Source organism: Gossypium raimondii, chromosome 2, assembly GCF_025698545.1.
Source record: "Gossypium raimondii isolate GPD5lz chromosome 2, ASM2569854v1, whole genome shotgun sequence".
NCBI classification, from domain to species: Eukaryota; Viridiplantae; Streptophyta; class Magnoliopsida; order Malvales; family Malvaceae; genus Gossypium; species Gossypium raimondii.
In genome coordinates, this window is record NC_068566.1 from 10,648,596 (window position 1) to 10,666,395 (window position 17,800).

The 17,800-nt window shown below is 34.3% G+C and overlaps 1 protein-coding gene and 1 non-coding gene across 5 annotated transcripts; one reads left to right on the top strand and one right to left on the bottom strand.

Annotated features, from left to right (window-relative positions):
• Positions 1–3,041: 3,041 nt before the first annotated feature.
• LOC105788012 (transcription factor bHLH87) lies at positions 3,042–6,092 on the top strand. 4 transcript variants are annotated; one of them, XM_012614676.2, is made up of 4 exons: positions 3,042–3,202; positions 3,421–3,540; positions 4,188–4,335; positions 4,436–6,092. In XM_012614676.2, exon 4 carries the CDS (start codon positions 4,452–4,454, stop codon positions 5,721–5,723), a length of 1,272 nt encoding a protein of 423 aa, XP_012470130.1. In that variant the 5' UTR covers positions 3,042–3,202; positions 3,421–3,540; positions 4,188–4,335; positions 4,436–4,451; the 3' UTR covers positions 5,724–6,092. The 4 variants fall into 4 exon arrangements, with proteins under 4 accessions (XP_012470130.1, XP_052481752.1, XP_012470129.1 ...); XM_052625792.1 differs by having other exon boundaries at positions 3,421–4,335; XM_012614675.2 differs by lacking the exon at positions 3,421–3,540 and having other exon boundaries at positions 3,063–3,202.
• A 5,378-nt stretch (positions 6,093–11,470) lies between these two features.
• On the bottom strand, positions 11,471–11,577 carry LOC128039445 (small nucleolar RNA R71). Its single transcript, XR_008193948.1, has one exon. It is a non-coding gene; the product is annotated as a small nucleolar RNA R71 (small nucleolar RNA).
• Positions 11,578–17,800: the final 6,223 nt, after the last annotated feature.

Below are 17,800 nucleotides of genomic sequence, written 5' to 3' on the forward strand. Positions count from 1 at the left end.
AAGGAATATATATTAATTTCAAATCATGAAAGCACAAACCGAGATTAGCTATTCGGCTAGGACTCTCGCCTTTCCTTTATCTTGGGATGGCCCTATTTATCTACATACGATAATTCAAGTTTAGAAATGATACTAGTTTTCACCCAATCACATGAAATCACATAATCAAACATAGTTTTCATTTTATTAATTTTAGTCCTTATATCCAAAATACTCATATTTTTTATATTTAACATCGGATCAAAATCCAATTTCATATCCTTTCATTGGGGACCTTATGCTTCTAATATATAACATAATTTCTTAATAGTTTTCAATTTATTCAATTTAGTCCCTAATATCATAAATAAACTATATAGCTTAATTGAATTTCTAATAAAATTCAACACTTTTCTCTAGTTTTCAACTTAGTCCTAACATGCTCAAAACTCATACTTCAAGTTCTCATCAAAATCAAACTCAATTTCACCAATCATCTATTAATGGCAATTTGATAAACATTTAACAACTGAAAAATCTAACGTACGGATAAGCTTAATCAAGCTTAGATGATCATGAAAACATAAAATTTCAAAAGAAATAGCATTTTTACCTTAGGGATTTCGAACTAATTTGTAAAAGAAAATAAAAGGGAATTTCTTTATCTTTCCCTTCACTTGGATGACCAAAGCAAATTAAAAGGATGAAGACTTTATCTTTCTCTCCACTAACTTATTTATATATACTTAGACTAGTGTTGTTAATCAACCTTAATTAATTTAAACTTTAACCTTAAAAATTAATTAATCTAATAATTAATCCTTCTTAAAGATAAGTAAGTGGATGAATACCAACATCCACTAATTCCTCACATTGATGGTTAAATAACCATTTGGACCCTTGGCTAATTGCTAGTTGGGTCCATATGCATTTCTGTAAATTAAAATTCAATAGCGACTGAACTTTTACAATTTAGTCTCTGTACTTTTTAATTAATGGTTTTCTCGATTATATTACTCGACCATTTAATAATATATTTTCATACTAATTTTGTAAATCCTTCTATTCATATTTTCACTGACTCAGTTTACAGAATTGAGTTTCGAAACTATATTTTTCAACATTTTCTAAAATCGAGTCGTTACACTCAAGGCGAGAAGGAACATACATTGAAATTCATCTCTTTGACAATCAAAATCACAAAAGCAGATTGAAGGACCAAAAGTTCGAGAATTTTTGGGGAAACTTTTGCTGTTGATTTTGAAAAAAAAAAAGTTTTATCAGAAGAGAATGAGATTTTGGGGTTATCTGTCAGAGGTCCCTAATCGTTGATTCATCGACAGACATGATGACAAAGTGCAACTAGGGTTTCGACAAAAAAAAATAGAATAGGAAGAGAAGGGGACATAACGACGGAGAAAATTTTTTTAATTAACAATTAAAATGTAAAAGTAATTAGGGTAAACTATACAAATGGTTACCAAACTATGCCCGTGTCTCTATTTTGGTCACCCAACTTTAAAAAATTTGAATTTAGGCACTAATATTTGAATTCATTCCTCTTTTGGTCACCCGTCGTTGAATTGATAACGGAAAGCCTTATTTAATTAGTATGGTAACACATTTAGTTCACAATACTTACATGTTTTATCAATTTGATCCTAGTTCTAAATAATTCAATAAATTTAACCCTTCAAAATTACAAGTTCTACCAATTTGATCCTCAAACTTCCAAACCAAAGCTTTCACCTTTTAAAATAGAGGCATCCCACATCTATAAATTTGTAAAACCCAAAAAGAAAATAAATTCTCTCAACTAGCGATGCCTCTATTTTGGGTTTTACAAATTTATAGATGTGGAATGCCTCTATTTTAAAAGTTGAAAGCTTTGATTAGAAAGTTTGAGGATCATTTTGATAGAATTTATAAATATGAAGGGTTAATTTTTTTAATTATTTAGAATTAGGATGAAATTGATAAAACATGTAAGTATTGTGAACTAAATGTGTTAGCATACCAGTTAGAATGAGGCTTTCCATTATCAATTCTACGACGGGTGACCACAAGAGGAATGAATTCAAATATTAATGCCTAAATTGAAAATTTTAAAGTTGAGTGACCAAAACAAGAATGAGAGCATTGTTGTGTATAATTTACGCAAGTAATTAATTAATTTTTTACTTATTTTAATTATGGAAATTAAAAATATATTAGAAGGGAATTAACTTTTCTTAAAACATGTCACAATTTCATTGAATTTTATTAAAATATTTATTTTGTTTTATTTTATTTATTTTTAGGTTTGAAAAGGAAAATTTTAATACAAGTCCCTCTTCTATACCATTTAGCATTTTCCTTGGGTCCACGTGTCAATACTTGTTAGAATTTAACACTACCAGAAGGTTAAATACAACAAGTCGGATAAATTGAATGTACATAGTATTGACAATTTTATTAAAGTACAAGGGTAAATTTTTAAAAATAAATTTGTTTTGTTATAATTTGAATGGGTATTATTTAAAATTATATTTATTATTATACCGGTCACTTCTTGCAAGAAGACTCGAAGACGCAAATCACAATCTGAACCATGGTCCCCACAGTCCCCCTGTTCAGATTTCGCCCACGTGGGAATGGCTATCCATTTATGGAAGCACCCAATCATGATGCGCCACATGTGATCCGGAGTGTTTGCCTTCACGTGTTCATAACGGTTTAGGATTTTTGCAGAAAAAACGCGGGAGAGAGGATCACAGCGGCATTAATTTGGATTTTGATAAGAGATAGGGGGACCATCGGATAAATTACAAAAATATTAGGCCCCAGTTAACAATACTTGTGGACCTACCTTCATTTTAATGTTTTCAACACATCGCCAGCCTGATTAACGCGCAGATGTGAATTGGAAGGAAATGTTAAAAATAAGCGACTCCCAAATGAGCATGAAAATGATTGAGAATACGTGGCACCCAACTTATCTTTCAATAACATCATGGATGGGATAAATCAAGTTCAACCGTCAAACTCTCGAGGATTTAAGACCAACTACTTCTAATTACTTAAAACACTCATTTAATGCTCCTTCCTTGTATATATTCTCACTGCTTATCTGCACATTTGGTGAAGAAAAACGCCACATTGTTGACAATATAAGGCAAAGGTTGGCAGTGGCATATACAAAGGGGAACCCATTCACTGAGCTGCAATGATGGGGCGCATGTGGGTACGACTCTCTTTTCTTTTATCTATTCTATTTCTTTCTCTGCTTTCCCTCTTGCAACTACAACCATCTCTATTTAATAAAGTAAAATGAAAATATATTATATGTATGGTATATTGGAATGGTTGAAGAGACAAAATTCTGTAAGCAACTTGTCTTCTGCACTGTCTATCTATTATCTTCTGCCTCTGATCCTCTGATTATCCCTTTACTTTGGCCAGCAAACATATATCAGGCAGTCCCCCACTGCTCAAAATGGCAATCTATGAAGCGTAGCTGCTGTGCTGAAATGTTTAAATTCACCTCACCCTTATAAACGAGTATTTAATTCTGATATGTGGGTATGTACCATAGTTGAAACTGGAAACTGGGATACCAGTCATGATTAATTAGAAAGCTTTTAGAAAGAGGATGCAATACTGTCAAATAGATGCTTGTTTTGACTGCAGTTTTTTTTTTTTTTTTGAAACTTTACAGTGCGCATGAAATTTCCATAAGCAACCAAAAGGATGTCATGTCAGATTATTTCCCGCACTAGAAATATACATACATATATATATATATATTATTAAACTATATAGTTTAAATATGCTTCACTAATATCTCAAATGCTCCCCATCTGCAGAAATATATATCCATACACACCCACCAAACTGACCCAGAAAGCCTTATCTTTTCCAAACTCCACATTACTGATTACACCTCTTTTCAACTTTAGAAATTTTATTATTTTATGTTAAGCTATTCTTTTTTTCTTACATTTTTTGACATTTATTTTAAGTCCTAATACAAAGTATTTGTTGGATTATAATACTAGTTCTTTTTTTTGTTTCTCTTCCTATCTATATAAGCATGCATACCTTTTAACAATATTACTGAGGGTGTCAACTATGTTTATATCCAGAATAGCTTAAGGTAGATGAAAAATCTAATTCCCTTAACTCGTCGAATGCATGATTTTGTTTATGGTTTCATGCTTATCATTCAGTTTCCATGACCGATGCTTCGTGATCAAGAATTAGAGAGGATTTGATCCAACTTAGTCTCTGTTAAAAGAATTGCAACAAATATTTTTCACTTGTAAGCGTCTTTTTGTCAAAGCCAATCTCAACCAGTTGCAGTAGGATCTGGATTTGGTATGTACTTTTACTCAAATTTCTATCAACTTTATATATTCATCTGCATTTCTTTCAATTCTTGGATTAGTATGTTGAAGTTATTTTATTTTGGGCTCAGAAAAAAAGTTTCAGCCATGGATGGCTTGGGATGGGATGAATTAAATTCATTGCCCGTTTGGAACAGTCAGCCAAATGATGTAGAAGACAGTTTCCTAATTTCCAACTCAAATTCTTCCGTTTATGGTGACAAGATCAATCTGCCAGATGATATCTTCGTTAATTCAATTCAAGAACTCCAAGAAGCTCAGCCATCCCTTGTGAATCCAGATGCGGATATAGTATCTGAAATGGTTAATCCACAACCAGTTCCTGCATCAGCTTGTGGCTTAACACAAGAATGGTGCTCTTCTCCATTGTTGAATAGCTCAGCCTATGGTTTGAGCTCATCAAACGCTTCAGTTTCTGATATTGGAAGCATGGCGGTTCACTCACAAGTCATCAATGGTTTACCAAATGGAAACGCTGTCGCTGGTGCTACAACAACAACAGCAAGCTCTCTTGAGACCCTTGAATGCTTGCTCTCAGCTACTAATAGCAACACTGATACATCAGTTGAAGATGATGGGCTTTCAATGATATTCTCTGATTGCAAGAGCTTATGGAATTCTGTTGCTACTACCAGTACTACTGCTCCAGTCTCATCCGGAGAGTCCCAGAGTTGTTCGGATCAATATACCAACAATATGAAACAATCGGAAACAAACTCTGGCTCTTCAAAGAGAAGCAATGATTATCAAAGTGAGTTCAAAGTTGGTCTAAATCGTGTTTACTCCAATATTTCCGCTGCAACAAGTGGTGGTTTTAGGCTTATTGATGAGAACCCACCAAAAGCAAAGAAACCCAGATTAGAAAAGGCGCTCCCGAGCTCATCCAACATAAATTTTCAACTGCCAAGTTCATCAGCATCATCTTCCATTGATGAACCTGACCCAGAGGCCATTGCACAAATGAAAGAGATGATATATCGGGCTGCAGCGTTCAGGCCTGTGAACTTAGGCATGGAAGTGATGGAGAAACCAAAAAGGAAGAACGTGAGAATCTCAACGGATCCACAAACAGTGGCTGCAAGGCAAAGGAGGGAAAGGATAAGTGAGAGAATTAGGGTTTTGCAGAGGTTGGTCCCTGGTGGGAACAAGATGGATACGGCATCAATGCTTGATGAGGCTGCAAATTACCTAAAGTTCCTCAGGTCCCAAGTCAAGGCACTAGAGAACCTAGGCCACCCAATGACTGCTTTCAATCCTTCACCAATCAACCAGTCTCTCCCCATGCAAACACATAATTTTATACTCTTAAACCATAATTATATCCGCCACCCAATAGACTTCAAAAAACACTACCCATGAGAAAGTTCATCATCTTTCATATTTCATCACTACTGATTAACATGCAAAAGAAAAGCAGTCTGACAACATGCATTACCGCATCAGAAACTAATTCCAAATCCCTCATCTTTTTCATTATTACATCTGTAATCTAGAGTTAGAAACTCTTCCTTTTTCTTGACAACTTTTTTTATATGAAAAAGGGTTAGTAATTATTGCACTTATGATTAAGATCAAGGACCAGAAAGTAGTGATTAGGATCCTTTTACTCTTTGTTTAATGTATTCTCTGCACTTAAAAGCTTTCTTTTTGTTGGAGCTTTTTAAATGGTAGTGGGTTTTTCAATGTGTACTTTATCTAGGTAATAAAACCAAGAAACATTCTCTAAAACTTTTCAAGTCCCAATCAGCCAGTTTTGTTGTCCCCTTGATTCAATCCAAAGCGTGCACTTGAAAGTCACCCCCAATCTAATTGCTTAGCACATGTTTATGTTTCTCCTCTCTTTCTGTTTTCAAAGTTTATGCTTCTCTTTTGGCTGTTGCATTTGTAATCTGATTATTGAACTCCGTTTATAATCCCTAGATTCATCCAAACTAATGATATGTTCATGATGATGGTGATGTTGGGTTTTTATATCCTGGGTTTTGACTGGATCATATGGGTGGTCGGTGGTTCGGATGTACATGCTAAATTTCGGCAATATTTTGAGAAAGAAACCGAAATTGATGGCACTTTTTGTTTTCAATAGGACCATACATAGGTCTCAAATTACCAATTTGTATTAACAACATTTCTAACTCAACCTAAGAGAACTGCAGCTGTTGAATTGTTGTGGGCAGCTACATTTACTCTTAATCATATTCTTTTCCATATATAATTCACTTCACCTTAATTTTGTTATTCTATAAAATTCCAATTTTGCAGTTTTTACAAGTTGGTCTTTGAAGTTCAATTTTACTGTTTTTATGATTTTAGTCCCGGAAAACATAATCTGTTTCTTCCAAAAACAGCCCAGAATTCCCAGATCTTTATAAGTCAATCCTTTTTTTCTCAAATGTCTAGATTTTAAAATATTTACAATTTAGTCCCTATAACATCATTTTTTTATCACATAATGTTCTCTTTTCAAAATTTTCAAATAAAAACCATACATAACAGCTATGATATTAAAATTCTAGATTTTCACATTTCAAATCTTAAATTTTGAACTTTTAAAATTTCTCAATTTAGTCCTTTTAATCTAAAACATGCTAATTTACTTTAAATATCATATTGTTATAGTCTTATCATAAAAATCCAAATTTTAATCTCTCTAATTAAATCCTTAATTTCAGAAATTTTCAAATTTAAAATTTAGTCCTTACTTCAATTTTTATCAAATTAATCACATTAACAAATAATTTTTAATTTACTCATCCAAATAATATTCAAAATAAATATTTATCACTTTTAACATCACAAATACACAATTCATCTTTCACACTAACAAAATTTGAATTACAAATTTTCATAATTAAACCAATTGACACTTATTTTCTTTTAGTTATTCATTTAAAATCATCCATCCAATTATTCCTAAAATCATCCATCATTCTCTTCATACATAAACATAATATTTTCTTTACTTGGAACATAAAAATAATTATACAAATTTAATTCTTACAATATCTCATCAAATTAAACACTCAAATAAATATAACATAATAATTTAAACCACTTACCTTAATTTCTTAACTAATTTCTTCACATACCCATGCTTTCTCACACTCCCATCTTCATCTTCAAGCCTTGATACCTTTATTTCCTAACTTCTCTTAACTTCCTTCACTTCCAACCCCAATTTCTTACTTCCAAAATGATAATCAAACTCTCTAGGATCTCTACTTCACTTTTCCTTTTTGGTGGTTATAGAAATTTTCATGAATTTCAGGTGAAAATGGTGGATTTAATGGAAAAGAACTAAATTGCATAAAGTGCAAACTTTATTTCTTCTCACTTTCTTGGAAGTTGGGAGCTTTTTGAAAGTATAAAGTATTTTCTTCATACTTCCTTTATAATCATATATGTTAATTAAAATAATAAAATATCTTAATAAAATATTGTTTAAAATAATAATAAAATAATAACAAAATATAATCAACATTATAATTACAATCGAAAGGTCCATATTCCTCTCCTTAATCTCTAAGTAATCCAATGGCCATGGTTCATCCATATACCCAAGGGCATTTTAGAAATTTTCTAAAAACAATCTTTCTTGCAAAATGACCATTTTTTCCATGACATTTTTTAATATTTACAATTTCTCCACTCACATCTGTGTAAAAAGCACAACTTTAGTCCCTAAACTTTTCCACTTTTTCACTTTGAACCCTCAAATTTTGAGTATTTATGATTCGACACCATTACTTTTCCTTTCTTTATGATTTAGTCATTGCTTCAAATCATTAGCTCACAGCATATTACTTGTTTTAACTTCCTTCAATATCCAATACTCTTTTCTACTAACACTAATAATTCACATTTATTTACCCTTAGAAATCTTATCACATATACTCCCGACTTTACACTTCTTACGACCAAGGGAACTTTAGGGATATTACAATTCCAATAGAATAAGTGCCATAAATGAATAAATGTATATGTATGTTTTGAAAGCTAAGAAACAAAGGTTTAAAGAATTACGAGGGAGAGTAATCCCCATACAAACTTTTCATAAGCTATTGTCTAATGAATCATTAAAATGTAAGTTTAGCCCTATAATTTGATTAATTTAAATTAATTGATTAGTGTTACTAGAATGCAACTTAAGTGGATCTTATATGGCATGCTTAAAGGGGCTCAAAATTAACAAGGAATAGGATAAGTAGGTTTATCCTTGGCTATTTACTAAACTTTTAAAACTCACCCATTAGTTGTCTAAAACACGTAGGAAAATGACCTTGTACAAGAAGCTTGAAGCTTTGTTTGGAAGCATCGCATCACCCATCAAGTTTTTAAGGTTGTTCTTTAATTATCAAATGTTTTTTTATATAGGTTAGTGGCATGTACCTCTTTGAAATGTTAAGACAAGTTTTTGAGTTATAAATTGGTTTTAACATGTTTATAACTTGAAATTATGTTTAAATATGATTTGTAAATGTTTTTAAATGATTTAGAACCATGAGATATAATTTGATGGTGTTTAAGGATGTTTTTAAATGAACCCATCAATGAACTTAGGAGGTGTAGCTAAGGGCCTAGCAAGAGTCCAACCCTTATTAAAATGGAAAATTTTTCATTTAGGCTTTTTAAAATTTTAAATTAGTAAAGGTAAAATTATACATTAGCCCCTAAAAATGATAAAAATTTTATTTAATCCTTTAAAATTATTATTAAAATGGTGAGATTATATTTTTACTATCGTAAAAATTATAATTTAATTTCGGCCCAAAAAATTTTACTGGTTTCGCCCTGAATAAACTACAAAGATATCATCCAAGTATTGATGACATTTGTCAAGCAGAGGAGTAGATTAAAACAAAAAAAAGTCATAATTGCAAAAGACTAATTGTATAAATTAATTTAAGATTATATAAATAATATATTATTTTTATAAATCACTTTATGATATATTACTGTATGTATTATGAGGAATGACTAAATTATTGTCGAAAAATATTTACACATGATTTTCGTTATTTTAAGAATTTTGAAAAACCGTAAACGGAAGAATGAAAATTTTGTATATTCTTTTAATTTTCTAAATTAAATAAATATTATATATGATTAGAAATTAGATTATGTGAGTCAATTATAATTTTTTATGCATAATTGGTAATTGATAAACTATAAAAGTAACATATTTTAATCTCATTCTTAATGTGTTTTTGGATGATTAATTATGCAAATTAGTGAATTTGATGCTCCTAATCCTTTAAATTAATGTTCTTATACTTAGCAGAGCATTTGGGAGCAAAAAGAGCCAAAATCGGACAAATAGAGCTGTTTTCAGGATCTATACAGCCTGGCCACACGCCTATGTGACAGCCCGTGTCGATATCATACCCTGCTTCCCAAATACGCAGAAAAACCCAATTTTTAGGCTTTTTGAGCATTATAAAGTCTATAAATACCAATTAGAAGAAGACATAAGGGGGCAATCAGAGAAGATCGAAGAAAACACTCAGAGAACGCTATCGGAATTAACTCGGAAGCAGATCTCCCTCAAGATCGAAGATCTCCATTTAATTTCTTTCGAAGTTTTATTGAGTTTCTTTATATCTTGTGCTTATCCCAATTTTGAGATGTTTCTATTCAGGATTATGAACTAAATTTCCTAAATACTTAGGGAGGATGAAACTTATGATGAATCTTATTATTTAATTTATGTTTTTAAACGATAAATACTTGATTCTTGTTCTCAATTATGTATGCTTATTTCGTGTTTTGATATTTTTGGGATATTAATTCATGTTTAGTGTGTTTATTTCAGTAGAGCAAAAGTCCCTGTTTAAGATTAGATCTATCATAATTGAGTAGAGTTGTATGCAATTTTAGAAATAGGACGACATAAATCTACCGAATTAGAGTCATACCTAATAGGAGAATCCATAGATCGAGTTAATTTGATGATAGGGGTTTTAATTAGAAAGAGATTTCAATTAATCAACCTAGAGTCAGTTGTTCTTACTCTCGAAAGAGATATTAACATAATTTAGGGATTTCTATGGATCAAGTCACAAGTGAATAAATCGTTTAATTTAGATTTAGAATAATAGGTGAAGTCTAAGTGGATTCTTTCCTGGGTATTGTCTTTCTCATTGGTTATCTTCGATTATTTTCCTATTTCATTCTCTGTTGCGTTCTTAGTTAAATTAGATTAGTAAATTTAGATTAAAAACAATCACTCCAATTTGTCGGCTAAATAATGGAAAAATGGTAATTACTAGTACTTTTACTCCTCGTGGATGCGATATTCCCTACTCACCATAACTATACTATTGTTCGATAGATGCGCTTGCCTTAGTCGTATTTATAGTTAGTTTAGTGACCATTAAGTTTTTGACACCGTTGTCGAGGACTAAAATATTAGGAACACTTGATTTTTATTAATTTAGCCATTTATTTTTATTGTATATTATTTTTATTTTTATTTTTATTTTTATTTTCTAATTTTTCTTCTATTTGCTTCTGGCAGGTTCCTTTAGTTTATGACTAGAAGAAACCCATCGGGACCATTATTATTTGACAATGAAATTGAGAGTACAGCTCGCAGAAACCGTAGAGAAGCAAGACAAAGTCGATAGAGTATAGTAGACGAGCAAGAGGACTTTATTATTACTAAGGAGATGGGTGATAATCAGACTAATCAACTACCTCTTGCAGTTGTTGCAAATCCTGCAAATCCAGATCTTGTTTCTTGTACTATCTACGATTATGGCAAGCCTACTCTAACTAGGGCTGAATCGAGTATTGTGAGACCCACCATTACTGCAAATAATTTCGAACTGAAGCCAAACACTATTCAAATGATACAGCAAATTATTCAGTTCGATGGTTTGCAAGATGAAAATTAAAATACTCATTTGGCTAATTGTTTGGAGGTCTATGATGCTTTCAAGATAATTGGTGTTTTTGACAATGCCATTCGCCTAAGGTTATTCCCTTTCTCGTTAAGAAACAAAGCTAAATAGTGGTTGAATTCTTTACCATGAGGTTCCATCACTACATGGGATCAAATGACCAAGAAATTTCTACTGAAGTACTTCTCACCGGCTAAGACAACCAAGTTGAGGAATGATATCTCTTCCTTCATTTAGACCGACTTAAAAACCTTATATGATGCATGAGAGATGTATAAGGACTTATTAAAAATGTGCCATCACCATGGGTTACCTCTATGGCTAGAGGTTCACACCTCCTACAATGGTTTGAATCCCTCAACTAGGCAATTGATCGATGCAACAGCCGGTGGTACTCTGAACAAAAAAAACCTGAAGTGGCTTATGAGTTTATAGAAGAGATGGCACTGAATAATTATTAGTGGCAAGTCATGAGGACGAAGTCGATGAAAATAACTGAGGTCTTTAATTTAGATGCAGTCACCATGTTATCAAATCAGGTAAAACAATTAAATAAGAAAATTGATGGTTTATATGTTTCTACACAGGTACATCCAGTGATGCAATACAATACAAATGGAGGAGGAATGAACAATCCAGAATATCTACCCTACAACCCTAGCACAAAGAACGAGCAAATCAATTATATGGGTAATAATTCTAAGCCTCAAAATAGCCCTTATAGTAATACCTATAATGCAGGTTGGAGGAACCATCCCAATTTCTCTTGGGGTGGTCAAGGTAATTAGAGAGCACAACCCCCTCTAAGCTTCCAACAACAACCTTACCAGCAAGAGAAGAAGCCGAACCTTGAGGAGATGTTAACCAAGTTTATCTCGGTGTCAGAAACTCGCTTTCAAAACACTGAAGCAGCACTTAAAAATCAATAAGCATCGATTCAAGGGCTCGAAAACCAAATCGGTCAACTTGCTAAGTTAATTTTAGAATGACCACAAGGTAGTTTTCTTAGAAATACTGAAACTAACTTAAGGGAACAACTTCATGCAATTACTGTGCGAGATGAAGAACGGTTAGTTAAATCTGAACTAGAATCGAGGCAAAAAGTTATGGTAAGTAACGGTAAGGTTGAGGTAAGTTAGAATGAGCAAAAATCGGTTGGTAAAGAATATAAACCTCGAGTGTCATATCCTAATGTGACGAAGAGAGACCACACGAACGAACAATTTGGTAAATTTCTTAAACTTCTAAAGAAATTACATATTAACTTACTATTTATTGAAGCTCTTTCGCAGATGCCCAATTCTGTTAAATTTTTAAAGGAGCTTTTGGAGAACAAAAGGAAGTTAGATGATCCGTCAACTATGAAGCTAAATATAGTTTGCTTGGCCATATTGCAAAATAAACTACCCAACAAATTGAAAGATCTAGGGAGATTTACTATTCCTTGTTTAATTGGTAGTTTCAATATTAGTAATGCTTTAGCTGATTTAGGGACTAGTATTAATGTCATGCCTTATAAAATGTTTAAGCAATTAGGTATTGGGAAACCCAAAAAAAACGAGGATGAGTATTCAATTAGCAGATAGAACCATTAGATTTCCTAGGGGTATTATTAAAGATGTTCTTGTTAAAATTGATAAATTCATAGTCCCAGTTGATTTTGTTGTTTTAGACATGTATGAGGGTAATGAAGTACCTTTAATTTTAGGAAGACCCTTTTTAGCTACTGCTAGAACTATAATTGATGTTGGTTCAGGTGAATTAGTACTTCATGTAGGTGACAAAATGATTACTCTCCAAGCTCGTGGTTTTGTTAAGACATCTAGTGATCGAGACGATTTTATAAGTTCTGTTAATATGAGTAACCATGTGCCTCAACCTTCTTTGTAGGAATCCATGCAATAGAAATAGAATGACCCATGAAGAACGAATGTTACAAATAGATGAACTGGATGAATGGCGGACACATGTCAAGGAGAAACCGAAAAAGCACGATGAAAAGCCAAAGTGACACCATGATGAGCATATGGATTGAACGAACCAATTTAAGGTTGGGGACAAGGTGTTGCTAGATAAAACGGATCCCTGAATTGCCACTTCGGAGCTTGATGCAAACAGATCAAATCCCTTTACGGTACTGAATGTCTTCCCATATGGTACAGTCGAGGTAACTCATTCTAAATTTGGCACATTTAAAGTAAATAGTACTCGACTTAAACCTTATTTTGATAATAAAATTGATAATAAGAAAGGGAAGTTTCGACTCTACGAACCACCGTGACCGTGCGAATGCAAGGTAAGTCGAGCTTAGACTTTAAATAAACACCTCTCAGGAGGCAACCCACACGGCTTGGACACACGGGCGTGACCTAGGCCGTGTACACTATAAGCATTCGATAGTGAGTTACACGACCTAGCGATATGGTTATGTAACCCACATGGCCTGAACACACGGGCGTGTCCTTGGCTGTGTGGATCTGAGACTTAATTTTTAAAAAATTTGACAGTTACACGGCCTAAAATAGTCCACACGGCCTGGACACATGGGGGTGTCCTAGGCCGTGTGAAATTTGAAGCTAATTTTTTTCATTTTTAAATCAAGTCAAAGAGTTACAAAGGCAAGGCACACAGTTGAGCCACATGGGCGTGTGGGAGTTCATATGGGCGTGCGAGAAGCGAATGACATTACACACAGCTGTGCGACACGGCCGTGTGTGTCACATGGCCTGGACACACGAACGTGTCCGATGCCATGTGAAGACTGGGCCTATATTTTTAAAACGCACACGGGCTGAAAAGGAACTACACGAGTGTGTGACATGGCCGTGTGTCCTAACATGGGCCTCACACGATCATGTTACCCTTTTAACCCCAAACTCTAATCCCCCTTCATTTTACTTTGCCTTTTTCCCATCACCAACAGCCTAGCCGCCGTCACCCTTCCCTTGAAACTTCGACCAACCCCGACCATCCTTTCTCCTTGCCCAGTCGATCGCAACTCCCTCGCACCACCACTACCAACTCCCCCTTCTTTTCTCTTTCCTTTCCCCTTTCTTTCTCCCATTCTCATCTCGTGGGCTACTATCCACGACCACCTTTCCCTTGTTTTGGCTCTCTACCGAGCCACGCCCTTCAACCCATGAACCCGATGTCCTCACCTCTCCCTCCTAGTCATTTCTTCACCTAACAAATGCGAACCATCCCCTCTTTGAACCTCACACCCCCAAACTCATCTTCCTCGTTGAGCTACTGTCTCCTTCATGTCTCCTCCCTCCCCTACCCGAAACCGCAACCCACCCCATCGTCTGCCCCTCTCCTTGATCTCTCTCTTTCGCGTCAGCCACCGTGTCCACTTCCAGCCATCGTGTCACTGCAAACTACGAACACTTACAGCGTCTAAGGTCACCGTCCCCACTTCGAAAAAGCAGAAGACCCTTAGCGCGACCTCTTCCTTAAGCACTTCCGTCGAGGCCTGCCACCTTTATATTCAATTTTTAGCGGGTCTTCAAGAGGATTTATATCAGCTACTTCGACTCAACCACTAGGTTTAGGTTGTTGTATTGATTGGGCCGCTTTGGAGTAGGTCTAGTTAGCTGATCATGTGCGTGCCATTATTGCCACAGCCCAGTGGGACTGATTCTTCTCTATTATCAAGCCCACTTACATGGAACTTACTTTGGAGTTTTTCTCTACATTTATTCTACAGCATGTGATGTCGTCCCATGACGAGCCGGGTATCGTCACTTTTAGACTCGGTGGCCTTGCGTACCATATAAGTGTCCCTTAGTTCAGTGCTGCTTTGGGACTATACACTGAAGAGTGTATGGGTGCTGAGAACTTCCTCCACCTGCTTTGGCACATCCACTACTCGCCATCTAGTTTTTGGGTAGATCTTACAGCGAGTACGACACCTTATGACGCAAGTCGCTCGAAGGTGACTTCTTTCCTTCCGGTCTTACGGTATATTCATGTTCTTTTAACTTACACATTGATTGGTAAGAGGAAGAACACTGGAGTCGTCAGTACCACCGATACATATTTTTTATGGAGCATGGCCATAGGGTATATTTTTTATTTAACCTATTTCATTGCCCTCGCCTTCCGCCATCGGACAGACAGCAACAGGAAGGGTCCTATCTATTTAGGCCCTTATGTGACTCAACTCGCTTGACACTTCGGTCTCCTCGGCACACTAAAGTAGTCCTCCACGCTTACACTCACTGATCAGATGTCTCCACAAGGGATATCGAGCATGATTCATATGAGGATGATCGAGCGACTTTGTGGAGTGGATCCTCCTTTTGTGTCGGCATGTACCTAGGGCATCTAAATATTAATCATTTTGTGGATTGATTGTAAATAAGATTATAAGTTAATATTGGATGGTTATATACATATAAATATGTGTTTATGTTTGATGTCAAATTATGACATGTTTAAGTTAATGTTTAAATGAACATGAATTAGGCAAAATGGATTAAATTAGGTATGTTTATAATTTGGACTTGAATAATGCTTTGATGATATGTTTTGATGATATAAATGTGGTACCAATGAGGGTACATTGGTTAGGCACCTAGAATGATTTTTTTGACATGAATATTATATGATACGAAATGTTTGAAATTTATGTCAGTTTTATCTGTAAACTTCGATAATGCTCTGTAACCCAGTTTTAGCGAGGGATATGGGTTGGGGTGTTACATTTAGTGGTATCAGAGATTTGCAAGTTTAGCCGATTCTCAGACTAAATCGAGCTCGAAATTGAGTCTAGATGTACATGCCATAATTGATTCGAATTGACCCGAGATTTAGATGCTGATATATATTTGTTTTTGTTTTATAGTTAAAAATGTCGGATGATTATAATGATGTTGTGATAGGTATATTTTTATTACATTCAAAAATTGTTTATGCTTTGATAGATCTGGAATCTTCACATTCATATGCTAATACTAAATTAGTTGAGTCAAGAAGTTTAAAACCTAGGACGTCTAGAGTATCGATAGTGGTGTCTAGTCCATTGGGACAATCTATGTTAGTGGATCAGGTGTGTAGGAGATGTTTGTTAATAATACATAATATAACCTTCCCTATTGATTTATTGATAATACAGTTTGGTGATTTTAATATAATTTTGGGAATGGATTGGCTTACGGAGCATGGGGTGATTCTGGATTGTTGTTAAAAGAAGTTTGTTGTTCAGAGTGAAAACGGTGATAAGATTGAGTTGAATGGTATTCGAACTAGTGGTTCAACCCGTATTATTTCAGCTATCTCAGCTAATAAACTTCTTCATCAAGGTTGTGAAGCTCGTCTAGCTTATGTTATCAATTCAAATTCTGTTGATAGTCAGTGCAGCAAAATTTGAACTATTTATGAATTCCATGATGTGTTTCCCAAAGAATTATCAGGATTACCACCAGATCGGGAGGTTGAGTTTTCAATTGAAGTACTTTTTGGTACGGCTCCGGTGTCAATACCCCCTATCGTATGTCACCTACAAAGTTGAAAAAATTAAAAGTACAATTGCAAGACTTATTGGATCGTGTTTTATATGCCCTAGTGTATCGCCTTGGGGAGCTCCAGTACTTTTTGTCAAAAAAAAGATGGTTCGATGCGGCTTTGTATTGATTATCGGTAATTGAATAAGTTGACGATTAACTAATGATACCCTTTACCCCGTATTGATGACTTATTTGATCAACTAAAAGGAGCTTCTGTCTTTTCAAAGATTGATTTGAGATCGGGTTACTATCAGCTAAAAATGAAAGAAAGTGATGTATCGAAGACTGCATTTCGTACACGATATGGTCATTATGAATTCTTAGTGATGCCTTTTGGATTGAGGAATGTTCCGACAACATTTATGGATCTCATGAATCGTATTTTCCAACCGTATTTGGATCAATTTATAGTAGTTTTTATTGATGATATTTTGGTCTATTTGAAATCTGAATCTGTGCATGAACAACACCTTAGAATTGTTTTGCAAGTGTTATGAGATAAATAGTTATATGGAAAGCTTAGTAAGTGTGAATTCTGGTTATCAAAGGCTGTATTTTTGGGTCATGTTATCTCAGCATATGAAATTAGAGTTGATCCGAAAAAGATAGAGACAATTGTTCAGTGGAAAGCACTAAGGAATGTGTCAGAGGTTCGTAGTTTTCTTGGACTAGTTGTTTATTACCAAAGATTTGTAAATGGATTTTCAAAGATAGCTTTGCCAATGACAAAGTTGCTGCAAAAGAATGTTCAGTTCGTTTGAGATGATCAGTGTCAAGAAAGTTTTAAGAAACTGAAACAGATGTTGACTGAAGCTCCAATTTTGACTTTACCAAAATTGGGAAAGGATTTTGTCATTTATAGTGATGCTTCCTTGAGCGGTCTTGGTTGTGTTTTGATGTAAGACGGGAAAGTGATTTCTTATGTGTCTCGTCAGCTAAAAAATGCATGAGCATAATTATTCGACACACGATTTAGAGCTAGCTGATATGGTTTTTGCTCTAAAGATTTGGAGACACTATCTATACG

Excerpts from the sequence above, each read along its gene's own strand:
- LOC105788012 (XM_052625792.1), top strand. The coding sequence starts at position 4,452 with ATGGATGGCTTGGGATGGGATGAATTAAATTCATTGCCCGTTTGGAAC.